Source organism: Neolamprologus multifasciatus, chromosome 19, assembly GCF_963576455.1.
Source record: "Neolamprologus multifasciatus chromosome 19, fNeoMul1.2, whole genome shotgun sequence".
In the NCBI taxonomy this organism is placed as follows: Eukaryota; Metazoa; Chordata; class Actinopteri; order Cichliformes; family Cichlidae; genus Neolamprologus; species Neolamprologus multifasciatus.
The window spans coordinates 1039739-1060933 of record NC_140457.1 but is presented as its reverse complement, the minus strand read 5'-3'; the positions used below and the strand labels follow the sequence as shown (position 1 = coordinate 1060933).

General features: G+C 45.5%; 2 protein-coding genes across 4 annotated transcripts in view; one reads left to right on the top strand and one right to left on the bottom strand.

Moving 5' to 3' along the window:
* The first annotated feature begins 436 nt into the window (after window positions 1-436).
* Window positions 437-8901, top strand: ccr6b (chemokine (C-C motif) receptor 6b). Of its 2 annotated transcripts, XR_014871081.1 has the most exons (3): window positions 437-667; window positions 5241-6506; window positions 6672-8901. XR_014871081.1 is itself a non-coding variant. In XM_085142701.1 (2 exons), the coding sequence occupies exon 2, from the start codon at window positions 5250-5252 to the stop codon at window positions 6348-6350; it is 1101 nt and encodes a 366-aa protein (XP_084998827.1). In that variant the 5' UTR covers window positions 437-667; window positions 5241-5249; the 3' UTR covers window positions 6351-8901. The 2 variants fall into 2 exon arrangements, 1 of the variants encoding a protein (XP_084998827.1); XM_085142701.1 differs by having other exon boundaries at window positions 5241-8901.
* Window positions 8902-12720: 3819 nt separating this feature from the next.
* Window positions 12721-21195, bottom strand: part of pxdn (peroxidasin) — a 42348-nt gene continuing 33873 nt past the window's right edge. For both annotated transcript variants that reach the window (XM_085142681.1, XM_085142680.1), the window contains one exon: window positions 12721-20739. In XM_085142681.1, the coding sequence (XP_084998807.1) occupies window positions 20614-20739 (126 nt within the window). In that variant the 3' untranslated portion in view covers window positions 12721-20613. The remainder of the gene's footprint in view (window positions 20740-21195) is intronic.

Here is a 21195-nt window from a genome sequence, read left to right as displayed (position 1 = left end):
GGTGCTGCAAACATCTGCACGCTGGTCTCGTCTGTCCAAAGAAGATCGTTCTTGCTGTGTTTGATAAAGGATGAATTTCATGATTCCCTGATATGTAAAAACCTCAGAATAGAGGAAAGGTGTACTTTATTCTTACTATTACTGTAACAAACCACTGTCACTGGTGTTACTGTAACAGTGCGGTGTATGGGGCACATGTGAGAACGACACACAATGCAAATATTGTGGGTTCTCCTTCCAAATCTAGGCCGGGTTTATTTAGCTCATAACTCTAAAGTTGTTGTTTGTTTGTTTTAAGGCAACAGATTAGCATTTTTAAATAAAGCCAGCAAATCAAATGTTACAGTTTCCCACAAAAAAGAGAAATTCTTCGTGTCAGACGTGACCTTTGTGGGGGCGGGTAAATCGCGTGGGGAGAACATCCCCACGCGACTGGTGACGGCTTTGCTGATCAAACCATCAGATAAGGAAGCTCCGTGTGAGCGCGAAGATCAGAGGAGCTTTTCACAGTCAGCGAGCCCGAGAGAACGTGGCTTTGACTGCGCCTGCTTTGAGGTTTTGTTCTTTGTGGTGCCATCACCGTCTTCTTACCCACACAGAGCGAGGAGCTGTTAAAGAGCCGCCGCTCTGTCAGAAAAACATCGGCTCAGGGAGAACGCTCTGCAAGGTATGCATGCTCTACACTTTACTGTTTCACTGCATTGTGATTTTAGTGTGTCTGTTTTCACTGTGCTGCAGCTAAAGAAACGTTTGTTTAGATGCAACACAGAATTAATTTTAAACTTTTAAAGAAATGATCAGACTTTAAAGGACAAACTGCCTTTCACAGATATTATTTCATATTTGGAGAACTGCCAGTTCTGCAAAAACACGAAACCCTGTTTGTTCCCAGTTTGCATTTTTAGAAAGGTGTTATCTTTTCTTTACTGCCTTTCTCATTAATAACAGCCTCACTGAGGTTAGTGAGAACTGAAAGAAGTAAAGTGAGAGCGATATCAGCCTGTCGCATTTGTTCCTCACAGGTTTTTAAAGAAGTTCAAGTTCTTGTTTGTGTCTTTATCGCTGCGCTGCAGGGTCCGTTTACTCAGAACTTAAATGTGTTTCCTCAAAGCTGTGACAACAGCATCCATGTCCCCTCATTTCAGAAACAGAATGAAACATATCAGGTAATCACGTAATTAAGACGATCGTGGGGTCAAATACAGATTAATCTGACTGCTACCTGCTCCACATGCACGAGCCTCGAAGGTTTACCCAGAATGCACTGTGATTTATCAGAAACAGATCAAACATCAGGACACTGATGTTGGTTTCTGCTCCTCTGTGTCACAGATATCAAACTGCTGCAGTTTATTTATACTGACGCTCACGGCCTGTCGGCGAAAACCGTCTGTAGCTCTGGACTCTTGTGGCTCCAACACTTTTATCCTTTTTTAAACAGAGCTTCAATGTGTTTCTCAGCTTTTAACATTTCATGTGAACATCTGATGGATTTGTGACATTGTTAAAAAATGCTGGAATTTTTTTTCAATGCTTAAATCTCTGTTTATAGTAACCATTGTCCTTAATGTAAGTATGTAAGAAAAACTGTGTATGTTTCTGTTCCGTGTCCTGTTTGTGGTATATTTGTCTTTTTGGCTGCTGTTACAACCAAATTTCCCCTTGTGGGACAATTAAAGGATTATTCTATTCTATTCTATTCTAAATCTGAACCCACGTGCTGTGGATTTCAGGGCCTGGAACTCAGAAAACATCCACAGTATGAAAGTGAAGTGTAGCAATGTTTCATTAAAACAATAATAATAATGCTTCATTAAAAAAACGAGTTAATGTATCTTAAAAAAAAAAAGATTCTGAGGCGCTCGGTGGGAGGAGCCATGACCTTGTTTTTTTGTGTCATCTATCATAATTATAAGAAGCACGAATGCCGTGTGAGACAAAAGCAAACGAGGAACATCAAGTTGTCCTGATGCTTCCTCCTCTCGTACGGATCCATCACGCTCTCATTTCATGTGAAATAATTGACGCCTTCTCGCTCGCCCAAACTCTTTCCATCCCTCGTTTCTATCTGCTTTGATGGTTTTTCCACAACTGCTGTGACTCAAATCTCTAAACCCCAATCTCAACTTTCAAACCTCACCAATGCACCAAAACTGTCTTATTGGCAAACCACACATTAGGAGATCGCACACAGTCAGTCAGACTAATGACGGCGCTGCAGAGGCTTCATTGTTAACACAGAAACGTGTTACAGCAATTCTACAAACACATGAAGTAAAAGCAGAGCTGGACCTCAGATTGCAGACGAGTCACACCTGCAGCTAATTTACAGCCACTAATTAACCCAACATGCAAGTCTGTGGCCTGCAGAAGGAAACCAGAGCACCGGCACACTCACCCCACACTTAAATATTATTATTATCATGTCCATGTAAAGCTTCATGTGTTAAAAATAGCATTTTAATTTGATGGGAAGCATGAAAAGGTGTGAAATACGTGAGCCGGCGTCCCAGTGACTGCTGGGCCGTGGAGAGACGCCAGGCTGTGGGTCTGACCTCAGATCAATGAATTAAAATTTAACAAAGAAACAACACATAATATTGATTATTAATGCTGCTTAAAAGCTTTTACTTTGAAGGTCAGCTCTCGCTGTTTCCTGCTGTTTTCATTATAAACAGCAGAACAAGCAGAATTATTATCATGTTGGATTTTTTTAGTTAAATTTAAACGGAGATTTTTTGATTTAGTTGCTTTATAAGTTTTAGTTTTCATTTCATGTAATTTCTGGGATTAATAATAATAATAATAATAATAATAATAATAATAATAATAATAAGTATGCTTATTGTTGTTGTTGTTGTTGTTGTTGTGTGGGCTTATTTTTGTTACAGGCATGTTTAACTCAAACACTACTGTTCGTGGACAAAAACTAAAAACTTTCCCTGTTTAATTTTCTGTATTTTAGCAGCTTTGTAATCACACGTTGTTCAAAGACACGTTGAACGAGCTCGTGTGGGAAACTTCAAAGCCTGCAGACGGATCCTTGCACAGACCCACGTTCATGAATGCATCAAATATGAGACATTTAAATCTCACACTTTGCGTGTCCTCTGCTTTTTATATGGGTTAGGACTGTCTGTACACGCTGCCCTCCATCTTCCTCCCTTCATCCTCCTCTGCCTCCCACCCTCGCTGGTTTATATCAGCTCAGATCAGAAAAACTGTGAACAGTTCTGAGTCGTCGTGTTTAAGAAGTGACGTTTGAAGTCTTAGATGATTTAATTCTGCGAAAGGATTTCAAATGAGGTTAAATGAGGTACTTTAATCTCATTAAGGTGACACACTGTCTGTAGGTCACGGCCCACGTGTGGCCCGGTTTGATCTCAAGTAAAAATGCTTTATTAAAAAAAAAAAAAAAACTTCAAAATTTATTTATTTTTACTAAAAATAGTTTAAAGATTTCTCCTGGAAAAAGCACAAAAATTAACAGCGAGGCGATAAAATCTAGATTCCGTAAATCTGAAACTGTTACATTTTATCCACACGTTTAGTTCTTCACGTTAGTTCTGAAAAATGTGGATGTTCCTCTGATTCTCAACAATAACAATAATAAATCTGATCTTGTTTTTTATGTTAGTAATGATTCAAACGAGCTCTGAAACAGTTTCACAGCCACAGATGTGACGACCTCACAGCCACAGAGGCCCAACAGTTAAACTCAGCAGTAAAAGCCAGTCTTTGAAGATTCTGACTATTTGGATTTGACATCATTATAATTGGTTTGTCTGCATCTAGACCGATTTTAACTTCTCATCCGACAGCATAGTTTTATTGAAAAATAAATAAATTAGCGAGTGAATGAAATGTTATCCAGTGGGCTGGAGGTTAGAGCTCGCCGGTTTCTTCAGAAATCAGAATCTGATTCAGAGAATCTTCGTTTGTGTTTGAACAATGCAAAAAAACTCTGAAATATCAGCTTAAAGTGCAGTTCTGCAGACACAAAGCCTCTGCACTCCCTTTTTTGTGATTTTCTCACTTCAGTTTGGCTCTTAGTGTTTGTTTTTTGACCTCATTACATCTGAGATGCCCTCTGATAACAATCGGATCATTTTCTGAGTGAAGCACGAAGCACAGCGTACCTGTGCAGGCGTCGCCTCGGGCTGAAAGTGGGTCATTCATAACCAGAGGAACAGCTGACACAGAACGATGGTTTATTTTCTGAAACCACCAGAAAAGGTGTGTGGAGTCTCAACCTCCGGTGTGTGCAGGGTGCACGCTGTGCCGGGTTGATGTGTTGGTGCTGAACTCTTCATATCTTCTTTCATCAGACAGCGCAGTGGTCTGTCAGAGGTCAAACCTGCTTTCTAAGCATTAATGATGGCACAGGGCTTCCCTTTGGTGTCATCACACAGAACCTTCGGTTGATTAATTTTGGCTTTTTCACCACAGATTTCTACATCTGGAAATAAAACTGCAGCTTTAGATCAGGACAGAAATCACAGTAATTCAGCTGTTTGTGAGAATCACAAACTATTCAACACAACTGATGTTACAAAGGATTTGATTCAAATTAAAATTGGTTCAATAATAAAAATGATTATTACAATATGATTCGTCACACGATCACACATTTAGAAATCAGGCGCTGTGTAAACTCCTGAAACTTTTGCATCTGAGTCTCAGACTCGTTCTGCTGAGTTTGCTGTTAAACGGATGAGACTCATCCAGAGAATCGTTATGTGGCACAGAGCAGACAGGAACACAAAAACCACCAAAGACACTGTGCTGAAGTTTAAGGTCGGCAGAAACAGGAAGCTATTAGAGGCACAGACCAAAACACCCACATGTGACTGCGAGACCTTCACTGACTGGTGGAAGCAGACGCCGTGGCTTCAGCTCATGCAGCACGTCAGACACTTCACGCTGGCGAGATCCTCGATGTAAACATGACTGACCCGAAGGTCGGCTCCAGGACGGCGTCTGGATGGGAACCCAGGCAGCGCAGCAGCTGGACAGCTTTCAGGAAACATTCACAATTTATGTGTTTTTATACTTTATAAACAAGCGTTTTTTACAATGTACAACTTCTGGTTTGTGTGAGGTGGAGCATTAAATAACACGTCAGATCTACAGGAACAACGGAGGCCGGAGATCCTCTCTGAAGTCTCTTTTCTCATTGCTCAACCTGAACAACATCACATGATCAAAGCTTCACTCATCGTGTTTCTTTTCTTCTCCAGGTCGCAAACATGACGGAGAGTCCTGCAAACGCGACATTCGGTGACTATGACAACAGTACTGAGACATATATCGATGATGACGGCTTCTGCGTCATGGATCCTGACGCCACTGAGGTCATCACGCAGACTTTGATCCACTCCATCATCTGCGGCTTCGGCCTGATCGGCAACGTCCTGGTGATGGTGACTTACATCTTCTACAAGAGAACCAAGACCATGACGGACGTCTACCTCTTCAACGTGGCCGTGGCCGACCTGATCTTCGTGGCTACGCTTCCGTTCGTCATATACAACGAGCAGCACGATTGGTCGATGGGCAGGGCGGCCTGTAAGGTGCTCCGGTCGTCCTACAGCATCAACCTCTACAGCGGCATGCTGCTGCTCGCCTGCATCAGCTGCGATCGGTACATCGCGATTGTTCGGGCGACGCGCTCCTTTGGGGCGCGCTCCCGTGCCCTCGTCTACAGCCGCCTGATCTGCTCGGCGGTTTGGGTGTTTGCGGTGGCGTTAACTCTCCCCACGCTCATCTACACCGAACCCTCTCAAGATAACTCCCCGGGGTCTGACCGCGTCACCGTGATGTGTCAGATGTCTTTCGACCAGACTGAAACGGCGGCGCTCGTGAAGCTGCTGGTACCCAGCCTCCAGATGGCCGTTGGCTTCCTGCTGCCGCTGTGCGTGATGGCGTTCTGCTACTCCTGCATCATCTGCACGCTGCTGAGGACGCAGAGCAACCAGCGGCACAAGGCCGTCCGGGTGGTGTTGGCGGTCGTCGTGGTCTTCATCGTCTGCCATCTTCCGTACAACGTGACCCTGCTGATCCACACGCTGTCTCTGTTCAAGCAGAGGAGCTGCGACGCCGAGAACCTGAAACTCAAATTTCTCAACATCTGCAGGACCGTCGCTTACCTGCACTGCTGTCTCAACCCCTTCCTCTACGCCTTCGTCGGGGTCAAGTTCAGGAACCACTTCCGCCAGATCATGCTGGACCTCTGGTGCTTCAGCAAAAGGTACATCTACACCGCTCGCTCGTCACGTGGCACGTCCGAGATCTGCATGTCGGGGCTGAAGTCGGAGGGCTCCAACAACATGTCGTCATTCAGCGCGTAACACTTCAGCTGTAAAGGGAAATCAGTCCAACGCTCATCGCTCTCAAGCTTTGCTGTGAAACTGTGCTTTGATCATAGAGACTGTGAGATCTACTGCATCCAGTTTATATGACACAAAACTGCACATCAAGTCCAACAGCTGTCCTCAGAAACACAGGTGACCACAGCAGCAGAATCTCACACTTTGACTTCACGTATTGTTCTTGTGATTTAGAAGTAGCTGTGTCGTGCAGGTTGCAGCTGTACTCTTTGCTAATGAAGTTTGATGCTATAAACAACATCGCTAACTGAACTAAACATAATGTAGTTTTTTAACGGGCAGGTTTGGATGTTTGGGGCATCGAGGTCGGTGTAAACACATAATCCTGCAGTCTGAGAACGAAGCGCCCTGTTGGAATAATTTGGTATTACAGTCGAGGCGTTTATTCCTGTTCTCGTGTCGCCAGCAGGAGCTTCTTTTCTGTGTGTGATGATTAAATGTTTTTAAAGATAAGAAGCTAAACTTCCTCATTTTCTGGATCTTCTCATAACTGTCACTTGGACCTCATCTTCTTTTCTTGAAGCACCTGTACACCTGCCCTGCTGTTTTTAATATCTGGCATTTTGTAGACCTGTGTTTTGTTTTGTTTTTGCATTATCTGAATAAAACTGTACGAAAATATCAGGGTTTTAATCAATATTAATTATTAGTTTAACAAAAGTTTGCAGACTAAAATTTACTTTTAAGATATTGTGTGCGTGGGTTCTCTGTGATATCATCGTACAGTTCTGAGTATCATGTCTGAGAGGAAGTGAGTAACCCGAGCAGAGCAGCGGGCCGAGCGCAGGGCTCTGGGGAACGCCACAGCTAATCTGGGCTTTGGAGAAACAGGAAGATGGGAAAACTAGATCTAGATCAGATTAACAGTGAAAGGAGAAGTGTGGCAGCAGATTGTGACACCGTGTGCGGTTGCCAACCATGACTTTCTCAGATGTGCTGATAAGCAGAGGTTTCACAGCTACAGACACGAGCACAGAGAGACTCGATGTGTGCTCAATAATCCAGCTAAAGAAACCCCAGAGGGTCGATTCTGATCTTCTGATTGGAGCGTGAATGTTTCATCACTCACTGACTTTAGTTTCCGCCTTACAAACTCTGAGGTTAAGTTACCTGTTTCATGCTCCTGCAGCCTGCTGTGCAGGACGGTGACCTCTGCGCAGGTCAGACTTTTGGAAGCACACATAAACATTTTATTGAGCACTGATGTGTGAGTTCACGTTGCACCTCAGATGTCATCGTTTGTGCCACGTAAAGGCCTCAGGACAGGAAATGACACGTGAAACTGTCATTAATGGAGAAATTATGATCACTGGAGCTGAAACTGTGTCTCTAATACACTAAATTAGTTTCAGTCAAACTCTGCGTTTGTAGTTCCTCTGCAAAGTTTCCATAGTGATAAAAACACTGAGGACAAAGCTGCCGTACTGACCAGAAAAATGTGTAAAACCTTTAAAAAGTATCACAAAGTGTTAGACTGTGTGTTTGAACAGCTGTACCTCAGACATAAAGCACTCTATCAAACGCTGGCTGACCTAAAACTGAAACTCCAAACTGTGTCAGTCGCTGCTCCAGAAACCTATAACAACAAGATCAGTCCACACTGGGCAGCGCTCTGCTGGATCTGCTGCATCAGCATCAACTGTGAACACATCACAGGCAAATGTGCACTAGTAACACTGTTGAATTATTACTGTTAAAGCTTTACCCATAGCTCTCAATCCTCACACGGTCACATGACTACATCCAGGCTTTGTTTGTTCGATCCAGACAAAGGTGACTGCGTCTGTGTGACCTGTAAATACAGTCGTGTGGGAGCCACAAAAACCCTGAATCTCAAATAAAAGCTCATAAAAATATTTCTACGACCATCAAACAACAAACAATTAAAAACGCATCATTTCACGAACTGTAGGGAAACAAAAAACAACCGAAGCTCAGATTTACTGGAGCGAACGTCACAAATCAGACGACGCTTTCATCACGCTCCGAACCGCAGACGTTTCACGTTCGATAAACTACAACAAAAAACTGCTACGACCCTTCTGTGAAGCCTCCACCTTGGACACCAAATCGCCATTTCCAGCCCAGTTAGAGAGTCGTACATTGTTGTAAACTTTACAGCATGTTTTTGTGATTCTACTGTCATCCATGCAAATCAGCCAATACAAGCCGAAGTTCAGCCTATTTAATCAACTCTGCGGCACAACGTCAACCATCCCATCATACTGAGTGTTGGTAATTCTTCAAAAAAATATTCAAACAACAAACATTTTTTAGGCTTGTAAATAAAGTTAAATCATTTCTGCTGCTCAACAGAAATTTCTACTCACAGATGTGTCACAATGTGCCAAACGCCGGCCGTGTCCTCATTAAACCCACTGATGATGCTCATATGTGGATTCCTGGAGTTTATTGTCCACTGTGCATATTTTCAAAGAGTTTATAACCAATATAACACAAACAAATTAGGTGATAAAAATATTCTTACTTTTTTTGCTCCAGCCTCGGTAACTTTGACACAGTAACTTCTGCTGTAATATTTACACCTCTAAAGAAAAGCGTTAGTTTTACTTTGATACCAAGATGTTTACACAGAGTCTGTAACTGCAGAAATACATGACTGGAGCACATGTTTCTTTTTCCACTGCTTTGCTTCTAACAAGAAAAATGCAGCTGCAGCCACTGCGGGCTGTCCACTTACATGCATGCATACACACGACCACCAGGGGGCAGGATAGGCACTTTACTGCATGCCTAGCTTTGTTGGTAGTTTCACGGATGTGAGGAGCGTCTCTGCAGGGAACGGCAGCGGTCTCTGCGGTCAGGAGTCACAGCATCAGCTGATTTATGAGCATCCATCTCTCGTCAGCCCCGGGCTCATTCCAGATGACTCGCTTTATGTTTTTCAGTTATTATGGATGAGCTGAGATAGATGATTCCTCAGGCCTCAGAGAGGTTTCTCCTTTTCATGAGGGACGTCAGAACATCTGGTACCTGATAAGGAAAGCACTGGTTCCTGTCTTACAGCTGATTGATTCTCCCAGGAGTCGTCACTGACGCATCGTGAGGGCTCATTTGGTTATCTGTGAGCTTTAACTGGAGCTGCACTGGTCCCAGTTAGTGAATCTATACCTGGTTAAATGAGACAAATCACAGCTAATAACACTTTGAGCTCCTTTGCTGGTTGATTAGAAGTTAAATTTGGAGACGTGCAACATTTCTTACACGGATTACAAAAGTGAAGCCAGTGCCAAAATACCTTAAAGCTGTATTTTTCTCTCATGTCCAGCAGGGGGCGACTGTGCTGTCAACAAAAATGCGATTTTTGAAGTTTTTTTGGACATTGGCTGTTTTTCACTCATTTCCAGATGTTGTTCACTTGTATCTGAACGTTTTCAGAGGAGTGTTTTTGAGCTATGAATCATTCCAGTGTTGTGTCGTCACAGCTGAGCAAAGAGCTGCATCTTTGGCCTCTTTGTCATCAGCAGCCTGTCACACAAACACATTTATTCACCGTTCTTTAGTCGGATTTCTAAAAAATCCCAAAGATAACACAGTGAAACAGCACAAAGGGATATTTTTCCTGAAGAACTGAACACTTGTGGAGAAAAGGCCTGAGAACAATTATCTACAGCTGACGAGTCTGAAAGTACGTTCTTTAGAAAAGAGCAAAAGATCCAGCAGAAACCTGACGGAGGCCCTGAGAGATGATCTGGACCATCAGCCGATCATCTTCTGTTCACTGAAGCCTGGGTTAGTGAACCCTAACCCCTGACCCCTAACCCTAGCTTCATCAGAAACTCTCTCAGTGACCCTGGTCCTTATTTTTGAGGAGGTCCAACAGTTTGAGGTCTGCTGTGTGTACACCACAGCGGAGGCCGTCATGGTGTCAAATCTTTAAGAAAGTAAAAACAAAAAAGAGTCTCATCATCTGCGTATGAATATTTTTTCACTTTTAGATCTCTGAGAGCGATTTCAACAGATTAGTAAAAGACCCCAAACTCTTTGAGCCTCAACCGTGATGTCACACAGAGGTGTGTGAAGATGAGACGAAGACAAATATCCACCAACAAAGTACCAAAGGAAACAGAATATCACACACAGGGGGAAACAGGCTCGACTTCAGCGAAACAAACTGAAGTTTTGACAAAGAGCTGAAGAAACGGGGCGAAACATGGAGAACATGCAGAGAACTGACTGAAGACTAGACACAGGTGAGGGCCAAGAACAGCACGGCTGGGCACAGAAACACAAAGCGTGAAGTAAAACCTCAAACGAGACGAGAAAAACCAAGTGAACAAACAGCCGCGAGCACTGAAACAGCCAAGAAGTCCAAACAGAAACTCGATCGCATCAATCAGGAGTGCAGAACTCAAACCCTGAGACCAGGAGACACGTCCAAGTCTTTGTATGCTAACACGCTGCCATGTAGGCAACCGTGGGGCAGCACCCCCCCTCACTGAGCGTCCGACATCAGCCCGTCAGCGCCGACAGGCCTCAGAGATACGGTCGCAGATGAACTCCATCGATGAAAACCGACATGCGTTTGTTTTGACTCCTCGTGCATCCAAGTGTCTCTCAGTGGTTTTGCTGAGTTAGAGTTTTATTTTCTCCCAGGCTCTGAAGAAAGCTGCAGACAGGTCGTTTATCTTTCTTTCTTAAGAGATGCAGACAGATGGTTCTTTTTGGCGTCACGGTCGGTGTTTGTGTGCCTGTGAACATACATTCCTCCAGTGTGTGCTTGGCCCATTTTATGCCTGAAGGAGGGCCGATTAGGGGGTCCTGGAGGCGAGGAGAGGATTATCACGCTGGGTCAGACTGTACCCCGCTGGCGTCCACCGAGGAATGTGGGCAAATCAACCAGCGGGCCGATCAGTCAGTCACGCACCGAGTCATCCCATCTGCCAGTCGGTCATCTGCCAGCGAGGCGCTCGGCCAGTCCTCACATGCTTGGCTCTCTATCAGCAACCGTTACTCTGCCCAGCACTCACACGTCTGAAATAATCTAACCTGGAGAACACTGACGATTAAACCTCTTATCTGTGTCTGCGTTTCAGGATACAGTCTGCTTAGGCAATCACACTTTACAGACCTGGGAAAGCAGTTTGGTATTTTCATAAGGGGGGAAAGAGTCCCCCTGGTGGGAGGGGGGTCATATGTAGCACTCTATTTGGCATCGAGTTACAGCTGTAAATGTAATTTGTGTAACTTAAACGCTGGAAGCTGAAAAGAGCAAAGCTGAGAATGAAATCAGAGACTGAGGAGGAAAGAGGAACAAACAGCCTTCACTTTCACACAGACTTCAACCCTTTCAGCATCTATTCTCAACGTGCAGGGCAGTGTGGTGGAGGTCATCCGGAGCCACTCGTGTCTGCAGGAGATGTGATGAAAGTGGGTCCGAGTTCAGGGACTGAGAGCAGCAGCAGCCAGCAGGGCAGCAGGTAGTGCTGGCTGTGCTTTAGCATGTGCAACAGAGACAAATCTGTCACTCTCAGCTCATCGTGGCCCAATGAGCAGTTTAGCAAATCTTTTTACACCAAATGATGAAATGTTCCTGAACCTACACAGTGAGCAAAGTTCTCAAGTCCTCAGACAGCTCTGTGCTCTCCTTTCTGTCCTCCGTGCAGCACACTCACACTACTACCGGCTTCAGGTGTGATTGCTTCATTGCCAGCACCTGTTTGCTGCCACAGGTGAGTTCAAACGAGCATCAAACGCTTGACATAAGACAATTTATTAATTTATCAATTTATTAATATTGAAAAGATGCCAATAATTTTGTCCGGCCCGAGTTCTGTGTGAAACGCTTCAAATGTGACTTTTGTTCTTTTGGGGTTTTTTGAGCAAATGCAAATAAACGAAATAAACCGAAACATTTGTAACTGTAACAATATTCTGGGAGAAATGGTGCTTTTTCTGGAAAGATTTCAGGGCTGCTGATTATTTCGGCTGTGACATAAATAACATTGTTAAACTTTGCCATCCCAGCCCCTCCAGTGCCTTGATCTAGACCAGGGGTAGGCAACTCCAGGCCTCGAGTGCCGGTGTCCTGCAGGTTTTAGATCTCACCCTGTGTCAACACATCTGAATCAAATGATTAGTTCATTACCAGCCCCCTGGAAAACTTCAAGACATGTTGAGGAGGTAATTTAGCCATTTGAATCAGCTGTGTTGGATCAAGGACACATCTAAACCCTGCAGGACACCGGCACTCGAGGCCTGGAGTTGCCTACCCCTGGTCTAGACTTTGTGACGCTCCTGTTGTCATTAGCACAGGAATCATTATGTCATGCACGATGCTTCCAGTGTTAAGACGACACTTTTATTTGAGGATACGATGCCTGAACACATCTGCAGTTGCTTGTTAGGATTACCTTTTCTGCTGCTGATGTCGCCTCTGTGCAGGATGCATATTTGTGGTCCCATCTGTTACCAGTTATAAATAAAACTGAAGTCTTTGTGCGTGTAAAGCAGACATACTTATCTACGTGAGCATCCTCTCAGATTCACGAGTCTAAATATGAAAGGCTGCAGTGTGACATAAGGAGGTGCTTGCTTCACTTTTTTAAAGCGCTCGAGGCGAGCGTTCAGGACAAAAACACGAGGAGTTTCACAAACATGTCGAAGATCATCGAGCAGCTGGAAGGAATAAATGAGTCAAACGTGCCGCGTGTTTTCTGAGTATCGCTGCCACTGAATGAATCCAAAGCACTCTGGACACAAAGAACAGGAATGAATCATGCTGAATGAAAAGATGCTTTGTTAGCAGTTAGCTGCTGATGCTAACGTCACAGTAGATGCAAACAGAGACGTTGAGGACATCAGGCTGGAGCTCCACAGAGACCTCCTGAGGGGCAGTTGCTGCACATGAGGCCAATAAGCTCTCTGCCAGGTTTGATGAGCACAACGTTTCCACTGAGCATGCAAACATTTCCTCATCACTGTCTCTCTGGATCGCCATCGTTAACGCTGGCAGACAAACACGCGAGCATTTAGAGCGAAGCTTGTTTGTGAACTTCACATGCAGTCTTAGTCAAATCTGCCCGACCCTGCATTCAGCACTGCAGCACAGGAGACTAATAATCTGTGCACTGAAGTCAGAACATCTGAACATTTACAGGAACTTTAATCCCCTGAGATTAAAATCAAGGATGTGAACTTTTCTGTGGGCTCACAGCAGATTTGCTCCCTGACTGATGGGTTCTTGGTTTTAAACCTGGAACCTGTAAAAAGCCTGGACACAGAGTCTGAGTGAGTCTGTGAGTGGCTACGGGACGGGCTCCCACAGCAGATGCAGCCTATAGATTCCAACATCTGCTCGTGATTATAATCTGTTCACTCAGGCTCCTGGCTCTGAACCAGCACCTAAAGATGTGTCCAGTTTGTTGTGACCACAGAGACGAGTCAGGCGGGCAGATAGGACACGCCCACTCATGGCGTCTGCATCAATCACAGCGCGAGTCTGAACCCAACCACCAGTTTCATCCAGGTTCACGCCGTGTGCAGGGAGACGACGCTGCACATCAGCGCGTCCTCGCAGGCGTGAGCTGATAATTCCACGTGGGCTCAGAAAACGATCAGCTGTGATCAAAAGGTCCAGAAGAAACATCCATAAAAACATAAGTGATGTAGATTTGTTCACTCTCACATTCATGGTGATCTTCTCGAGCAGCTCTGGACTGTTTCCTGCAGTCCTGCTGTGCATTCTTGTACTCGTCTCTCTGTGACGGATGCTCGACCGCCTCCCGTGAGTCAAACCGTTGAGTTTGAGTTTCGTTTTCAGGAAGTGGGACAGGTCACAGGCCGAGAGATGTGATGAGTGATTCATGTGGGGAGTGATTGTGTTGGTTGGTTGCTTTCCTTTGTTTTTACTGGTGCATTATGGGTAGCCTCAGTCTCTAACTGAGCATGCTCCAGTGACAGGCCAGCACCTCATGGTCAGGTTTCAGGTTTTTGACTTTTATAGACGTATTTTCCAGTTTTGTGATTAAACTTCATGCACATGGTATCAGGATGATTTTCATGTGTTTTTGTAAACCTGAAATAAACGTTTAATCTACTTCAAGGCAGCAGAAGCAAACTCCAACAAAGACGTGTTATAACTAATGACGTTATGACATCAATAGACTAAAAGTAATAAACCAGAATAAAGTGAACATGCAGGCAGGAAATGGGCGTGTCGCTCATGTCAACAAGGGGAGAGACGAGAGCCCAGCTGAGAGTGTGGAGCTTTTGAAAAGCTGTTGAAAAGATAAACACTCAGCTGCCGTCCATCAGCACAGACCTGCTCACAGTTTGTTTGTCTGGACTCTGGCAGGACGCTCACAGGAAGCTGCGAGCTCTCAAAAAGATCCCTCCTGCGCCTCCAGCAGGACTAAGATTACGTCTGCGTGACATAAAGCGCCTGTAATTCTTAATAACTCGGTGAAGCACATTAAACTGTTGATTAGCTGCATCTCTTGTGATTTCAGCAGTTGCTTTATGCAAACACCTGCCCTGTAAACTCTGCCTCGTGTGTCAGAGCCAAAAACGCTAGCGGGAATCCATCTCATGACACTTCCTACCCGCCGGGGGTCACAAGCCATCGCCGCAGTCCTTTGAGTGCTGGGATGCAAAACCCATTTTCCCTCAGCAGGACACCACTTCTCTGGCTTTCATCCGCCCCGCTCTGGAAATGAGAATGACGTTCTATTAGCGAGGGGAAAGAATCCCCCACCTTGGCGAGCGAGAGGTGCATCGCTGAGGGCCAATTGCCTAAATGAAATTCCAGTATGTGATGAGTGGGAAGCAGGCGGCTCGCCGGGTAGCCAGGACTGTGCAGCTGCAGACTCGTGTCCTTTCCAAACCCTGAAATTTAGCCCCAGTGCTCTGCATCAAACTCTGACACACACTGCATGCAGATCCAGATCTCAGGGTTAGATTTTGTAGGCCTGCATTGCTTTGCTGAGTGTGTGTGTGAGACATGCTGGTCTAATCTCGCCCGTCCACAACACTTACGTAATCAGATTTTCCACCTCTCTCTGAATCGCTCAGTCTGGACATTTCATGTTAAACTCTGCAGCAGACGAGGAAGCAACCAGACACATGTGTGTATTCCTGTTTGGATCTCCAAGTGAGCCAGGTCCCTTGTTGTCAGGGCGATAATGTGTTTTCCTGCCAGGCTAAAAGATGGAGGCTCTTTTATCTGTGCAGCACTGGAAACCTCATTTCCCGGTCCGGTTTTCCTTCCAGAGGCTCCGTCCACTCCGGTCCGGCTGCCAGAGCCGAGTCTGTGGGGAGCAGAGCTCATTTACTTCCAACCACATGTGGCCAGCAGTCTGAAGCTGCTAATATTACTCACCTTACAAACATCCCTCACAGCTGCTTTCTGCTTGTCTGCACGTAGTTTAGATGCTGTTGTTGCTCTTGGCAAAAGCTGGCAGTTAGTGTGCTAACATGCTAATGTTTAAAGGCACAGCATGCTCAGTCTTCATGGTTGCAGGTGTGTTGCTGATTTGCTCTCATCCACAGAGCTGCCAGAGCGACCAGCGATCACTGAAGGTCAGCGACACGGTGAACGGTAGCAACAGGTGGAGCAACTGTTAGCAACACAGTAGGCGTGTCCCTGCTGAGGTGAGCGACTGCAGCAAAGGATGGGTCTGATTAACCTGACTCAGTGGAGCACAGGTTACTTACTGAACCGGAGCCTGAAGGTAGAGCAGAACAGCTCCTGTGAGGTTTTAGGTTGTTTGCAGATTGCTGCAGTTTCCATGTTTGCATGAAACATGCAGGCCTGCGTGACTGAGGCCTTTTAACCTGCGGACGGGTTTTCAGGGACGTTCAGATGTTCGGGCCGAGACGTCCTCTTCCATCTACTGCATGAATTGGCCGTTGACTCTGGAGCCTGGGTGGGAGATGATGCTCACATTTGGAGAGTCACACCAATAAACTGAACTCAGCTCAGCTCCACTTTCAGCCCTTTATGAGCTTATTGGTGCGACCCTCCACAACAGTCCCAGTTTTTCATGTGGCTGTTGGGACAAAGGATTGCTGGCTGCGCTCTGGAGCGTCTGCAGCAGATATCTCAGCCAAGACTTCCTGTTTTGTCTACTAGTCACAGTTTCCAAAAGCAGATTGATTTCAAAGAGTGAAATGCACTTCAGCAGTTAGAAAAGGACAAATGAAAAACTGATGGTCATCGATGATTCTGAGATTAGACCAGGTGGGGACTACACTAAAGGGTCAACTACTGTTAGCCCCAAATCTACTGACAGGTTTCATTTTATATGCAGATGACAGTTTAACCTCTGCAGGAAGTTTATGTGAGGACAGATCTGCAGAGTTCCTGTTCCATGTGAGAGTCATGGTCAAGATGAATTTCAAAAAGTTCCTAAAAGGCTAAATATTCACAGGTATGGACGGAGGTGGGAATCACCATACATCCCACGATACGATATTATTGCAATTTTTAAAAATATTTTGCGATATTCAGATTCTGTACATAAAGGTAAACTTTATCAATATTCATTTTCTCTAATATCAAAGTCTCACACTTTCTCAGTCTTTCTCTCATTTCAGTTTGATTGTTGACAAACTGAACGGTTTGTATTACAGTCTAGTCCAACTTAACTGAATCAACCATCTGGTACAATTATAGCTATTCTGAACTATGCAGTTTATGAAAACTATGCAGCCCCTTCAGCAACTGAAGAATTTGAAAGTAAATTAAAACAAAATATAATTTTACATTAAATAAAACAGTTTTAAACTTAATTAAAATAAAACATGTCTTAAATTAAAATAAGTAAACTGTCATGTTTATTGCTGCCAAAAACAAGTTAAACACATTTGGACAGTGAAGGAATGTCAGGATTCTTGCTCAGAAAAAGGATCAACATGCTCTGAAGTCAGAGCACAAAAACCTTTTTTGTAACAAAGTATCGATTTCTGCTGTCCCTGTATCCATACATTATTACCAAACAACATGTCACGATGCTACACAGTATCAATTTTTTCCCCACCCCTAGTATGGACGGAGGTGGACTCACCGTACTGATAGTCGATGTCTGCAGGTACATCGTCTCGTCCTGGGATAGGTTTCAGCCCCGCCAAGGATAAGTGGGATGGATGGGTCTAAAACTGTAATGGGACCCATCAACTGACCAACTAACAAACCAAACAGGAAGTGCAGGAACTTGAGAGTAATTAGAGTCAAATGCAAACTTGTAGGCTCTGTAGTTTGGACCTGATCTGCTTTAAACCAGAACACTAAAGCAGACGAGTCATGTCAGTGGAACAAAAGTCATTTTGTGATGAGCAAATAAAAAAGTCCTCTCATTAACGACGAGCTGACAAAGAACAGGCACCAACATGTGACTGTAACTCAAATGTGGCTTTTTTATTTATTATTACTGTTGAGAGGCATACATTACAGTGCAAACCATTCTTTGGCAAAGGTACAATACAACTGTCATGACAGGCACGAGGTTGTCCACGATGACCGCTGGTTAGGACAGTGTAGGTAACACATGTTCTGCAGGGCAGCGCGCTCCACTGACACTGGGAACCTTTTCAAGGGGAAATAAAAAAGAGGGACCCACAAATACACACATCTATCAACACACACAGACGGGTAACGCAAAGAGCTCACAGAGCTTCGGGACGCGAGCCAAAGCTCGTAGCTGTGAGCGAGACGTGGGGACACGAACAGTAACATGCAGGAGAAGGAGACACCGCTGTAAACACAGTTCGTCCAGTATGAGGTGATACTGTTTACCAGTGTGACTGTGGGCGCTCTTTACTGTCACCGATCAGCCCCTCAGCTCGCAGGATGTTACCACTGAAGAAGAAAACACAGGAAAGGAAAACCGCACACGCTCCGACACAATCGCAGGAAAAACAGGAAGACGAGATCGGGAATTGTGTTACACGGAGCGAGTCAGTGCACGGAGAGTACGAGGAGTACAGTACGTGTGAAAGGCAGTAAATCGGTCTGACAAACAGCCCCCCCGGCCCTGAGCGCCCCTCCCCCAACATCACTTCCTCTCTCATATGGCTTCAATTATGAAGGAATGAGGGTCAGAGGCCCACGCCGCACATGCTCGGCTACATGGCGTCATCCTCCATATCTCAGAGCATTCCTAACCTATATAAACACCCAACGGGGGGGGGGGGGGGGGGGGGGGGGGGGGGGATGCACAAAAACTGGAAGAGCGAGGAGGGGGGGCTGCTGGACAAAGGAATGCAAGCGTGTCCTTGGACAGAGCTGCTCGCAGTCCTCGAACGGTGTCGTCGGCGCCAGCGGAGCCTCAGGCTGTGCCCCCCCCCCCCACTTTATTCTTTTAAACTGGATCTAAACAACTTTTAGCCAAACTGTCCATAAATACACAAACTGGCAGCAATATTCTGCTACTTATTAGAGCACCGAGTCTGTTATGGACAGCAGCCAGCTTTCATTTCAGCTGTTCATCGTTAGTCTCAGTGTTACCTTTAAATGTGCAGCTTTATAACTGTAATCAAGAGAAAGTTTCTGTTTTACATATCAGGGCAAAATAAAGTCTGTAAAATGAGGTAAATACGACCTGGAATAAGCGACACATTAATTCATCATGCAGACAGCGCGTATGCGAGTTCACCGGAAGTGACGGTTTCCTGTGTGACGTCTCAGTCGGTGTCTTCACTGTGAGGCTTCAGCATCTTTGGAGTTCATGGTCCAGCTGTTAGGTTGATGGACAAACATCTGCCCTCTGTTCAGCTTTCTTCTTCCAAACGACCCACGCTTGTCTTCTTCTGCTTGTCATGACCTTTAACCTTTCACATGCTAGCTCAGTTTGAGCCGGAACTCTTGGGTCTGACCTCACGGTGAATTTTCTAGGACGTCCACTCCTGTGAAGATCCAGACCTGCAAACTGACACAGCTCCTGCTTTCATAGAGGCGCTGATGATGATTGATTAATCAATGCATCTGATTGGCAGCTCCTCGCTGACTCGGTTTATCACGTTGTTTCTGCATTTTGCATTAGCGTCTGCAGAATAGATGATAGCAGGTTGTGTTAACCTCATTTAGACACCTGATAAGAATCGAATTGTTTATATTTGATATTAGCGACACGACTGTGGCTGCGTGTTTCTGCAGGTAAGCATCGTTTCAGCTGCTTAATAAACAGACAGTTTGTTTGGCCTTTGTGCTAAAACTTGTTCAGATCCAGTCAAATATTAGTTTCATTGAAATTACTGAGCTCATCTTCCCACGACTGCAGAAGCACCGGTCCGAACATGAGCAGGTCAAAGTGAGAATACTGAACCAGGACAACATTCAGACATAAAATCATACTTTTGGCTTTAAAACACTGAGGAAAATACTGGAAGAAAGTCCGCAGCACGTGAACACAGTGGTACAAACAGGGTTTCTTACAAAGGCGCCGGAGCGAGAGCCGGCCGAGCGTGCGGCACACACGGCGAGGGAGTCGTCAGTGGACCGACGAGCAGATCAGTAGACATTTGTTTTGCATTACAAACATTTTGTAGGGCTTCACATTTTCTTCATATGCAACAATTTATACAAGAAGGGAAAAGAAGAGAATAACATGATAAAAAGCACCGCGGGTTAAAGATGCAGGAACTCTACTCATAAGTACAACAGTCGTCTCAACTGTGACGTAGCGTTAAGGACATACTGAGTGTAAATACGCTGCTTTGCATATATAACAAAATACTTTGAAGGTTTAGTGATTAAACTGGGATAAAATCGGGGGTAGCACCAGTTTTCGGCATCTCTAACCTGAGAATATTGTGTGAGACAAGAAATGGCGACCGCCTTTCCATCTACTTCCCTGTCCTGCGATTTATCGTCGAGCGGGAGGAGCAGGACGGCAAACGGCGGCTGGTCGCGGCTCTTCAGGAGCCTCGGCGCAGGGAGGAAGGAGAGGCCGGCCCGTCTCACGCCCGCTCGTCCGCTCATCCATCCGGCGGGTCAGAAATAAATCCACGTAGCGACAGCGGCTCGTCGCCGGACGATTTCAAAGCGAGCCTGGCGCCGCTGGGTGCAACAAACAGGAAACAAAATAAAATCCGTCCCCGGGTCGAAGAAAACGAAAAACTGAGACGAGGCTGTTGGGTCTGTCGAGGTCATTGGCGGCGGTGGAGCCGCGCGATTTCACGAGTCTCGTGTCCTCTCCATGCGTCTGATTGCGAGCGTGTGACGTTCAGACGCCAGAGGGCGTGTTTGCGGGGGTCCTGAGGGTCGTTACGGGCGGCGGGCGGCCGCCGTCGGCTGCTCGAGGCACACCGGGCAGCAGCTGCCTTTTAGCTTGACGGGTCGTTTGCACTCGGTCGCTGGGCAGGACTCCACGAAGCAGGTCACCTGGGCGTCCTGTCGGGAAAACACAACAAGGGCGACAAGTCATGACGTCGTTACGTCGTTACCTGTGAGATCTGAGGCCAAAAACACCAAAACGGGAAAGAAAACTTAAACTGTTAAATAAGAAGTGACATCATTTAGCTCACGTGTTCAACAGCCAATCACACGGCTGCAAACCAGAGCAGGTAGACATGATCACGTTCAAACCCAGGTTTGATTTTGGGTTCTGTTTGTTTGCTTGTGACAATAACACTGACACCATGTGACTCAGCCGGTCGCTCCGCCTCCTGCCACCAGGACCACCTGACCTGGGACTGACCTGCCCGTCATGCAGGATCACGACCCTGCTTGGATTCACAGTTTGCTGTGTCGGCGTGCGTGACGACCACAGGCTGCTCTGTTTGCTCACAGACTGTCTTCCTCGTCTGCTTCTGCCTGCCAAGCTCAGTTATTACAAACATCCCTCTG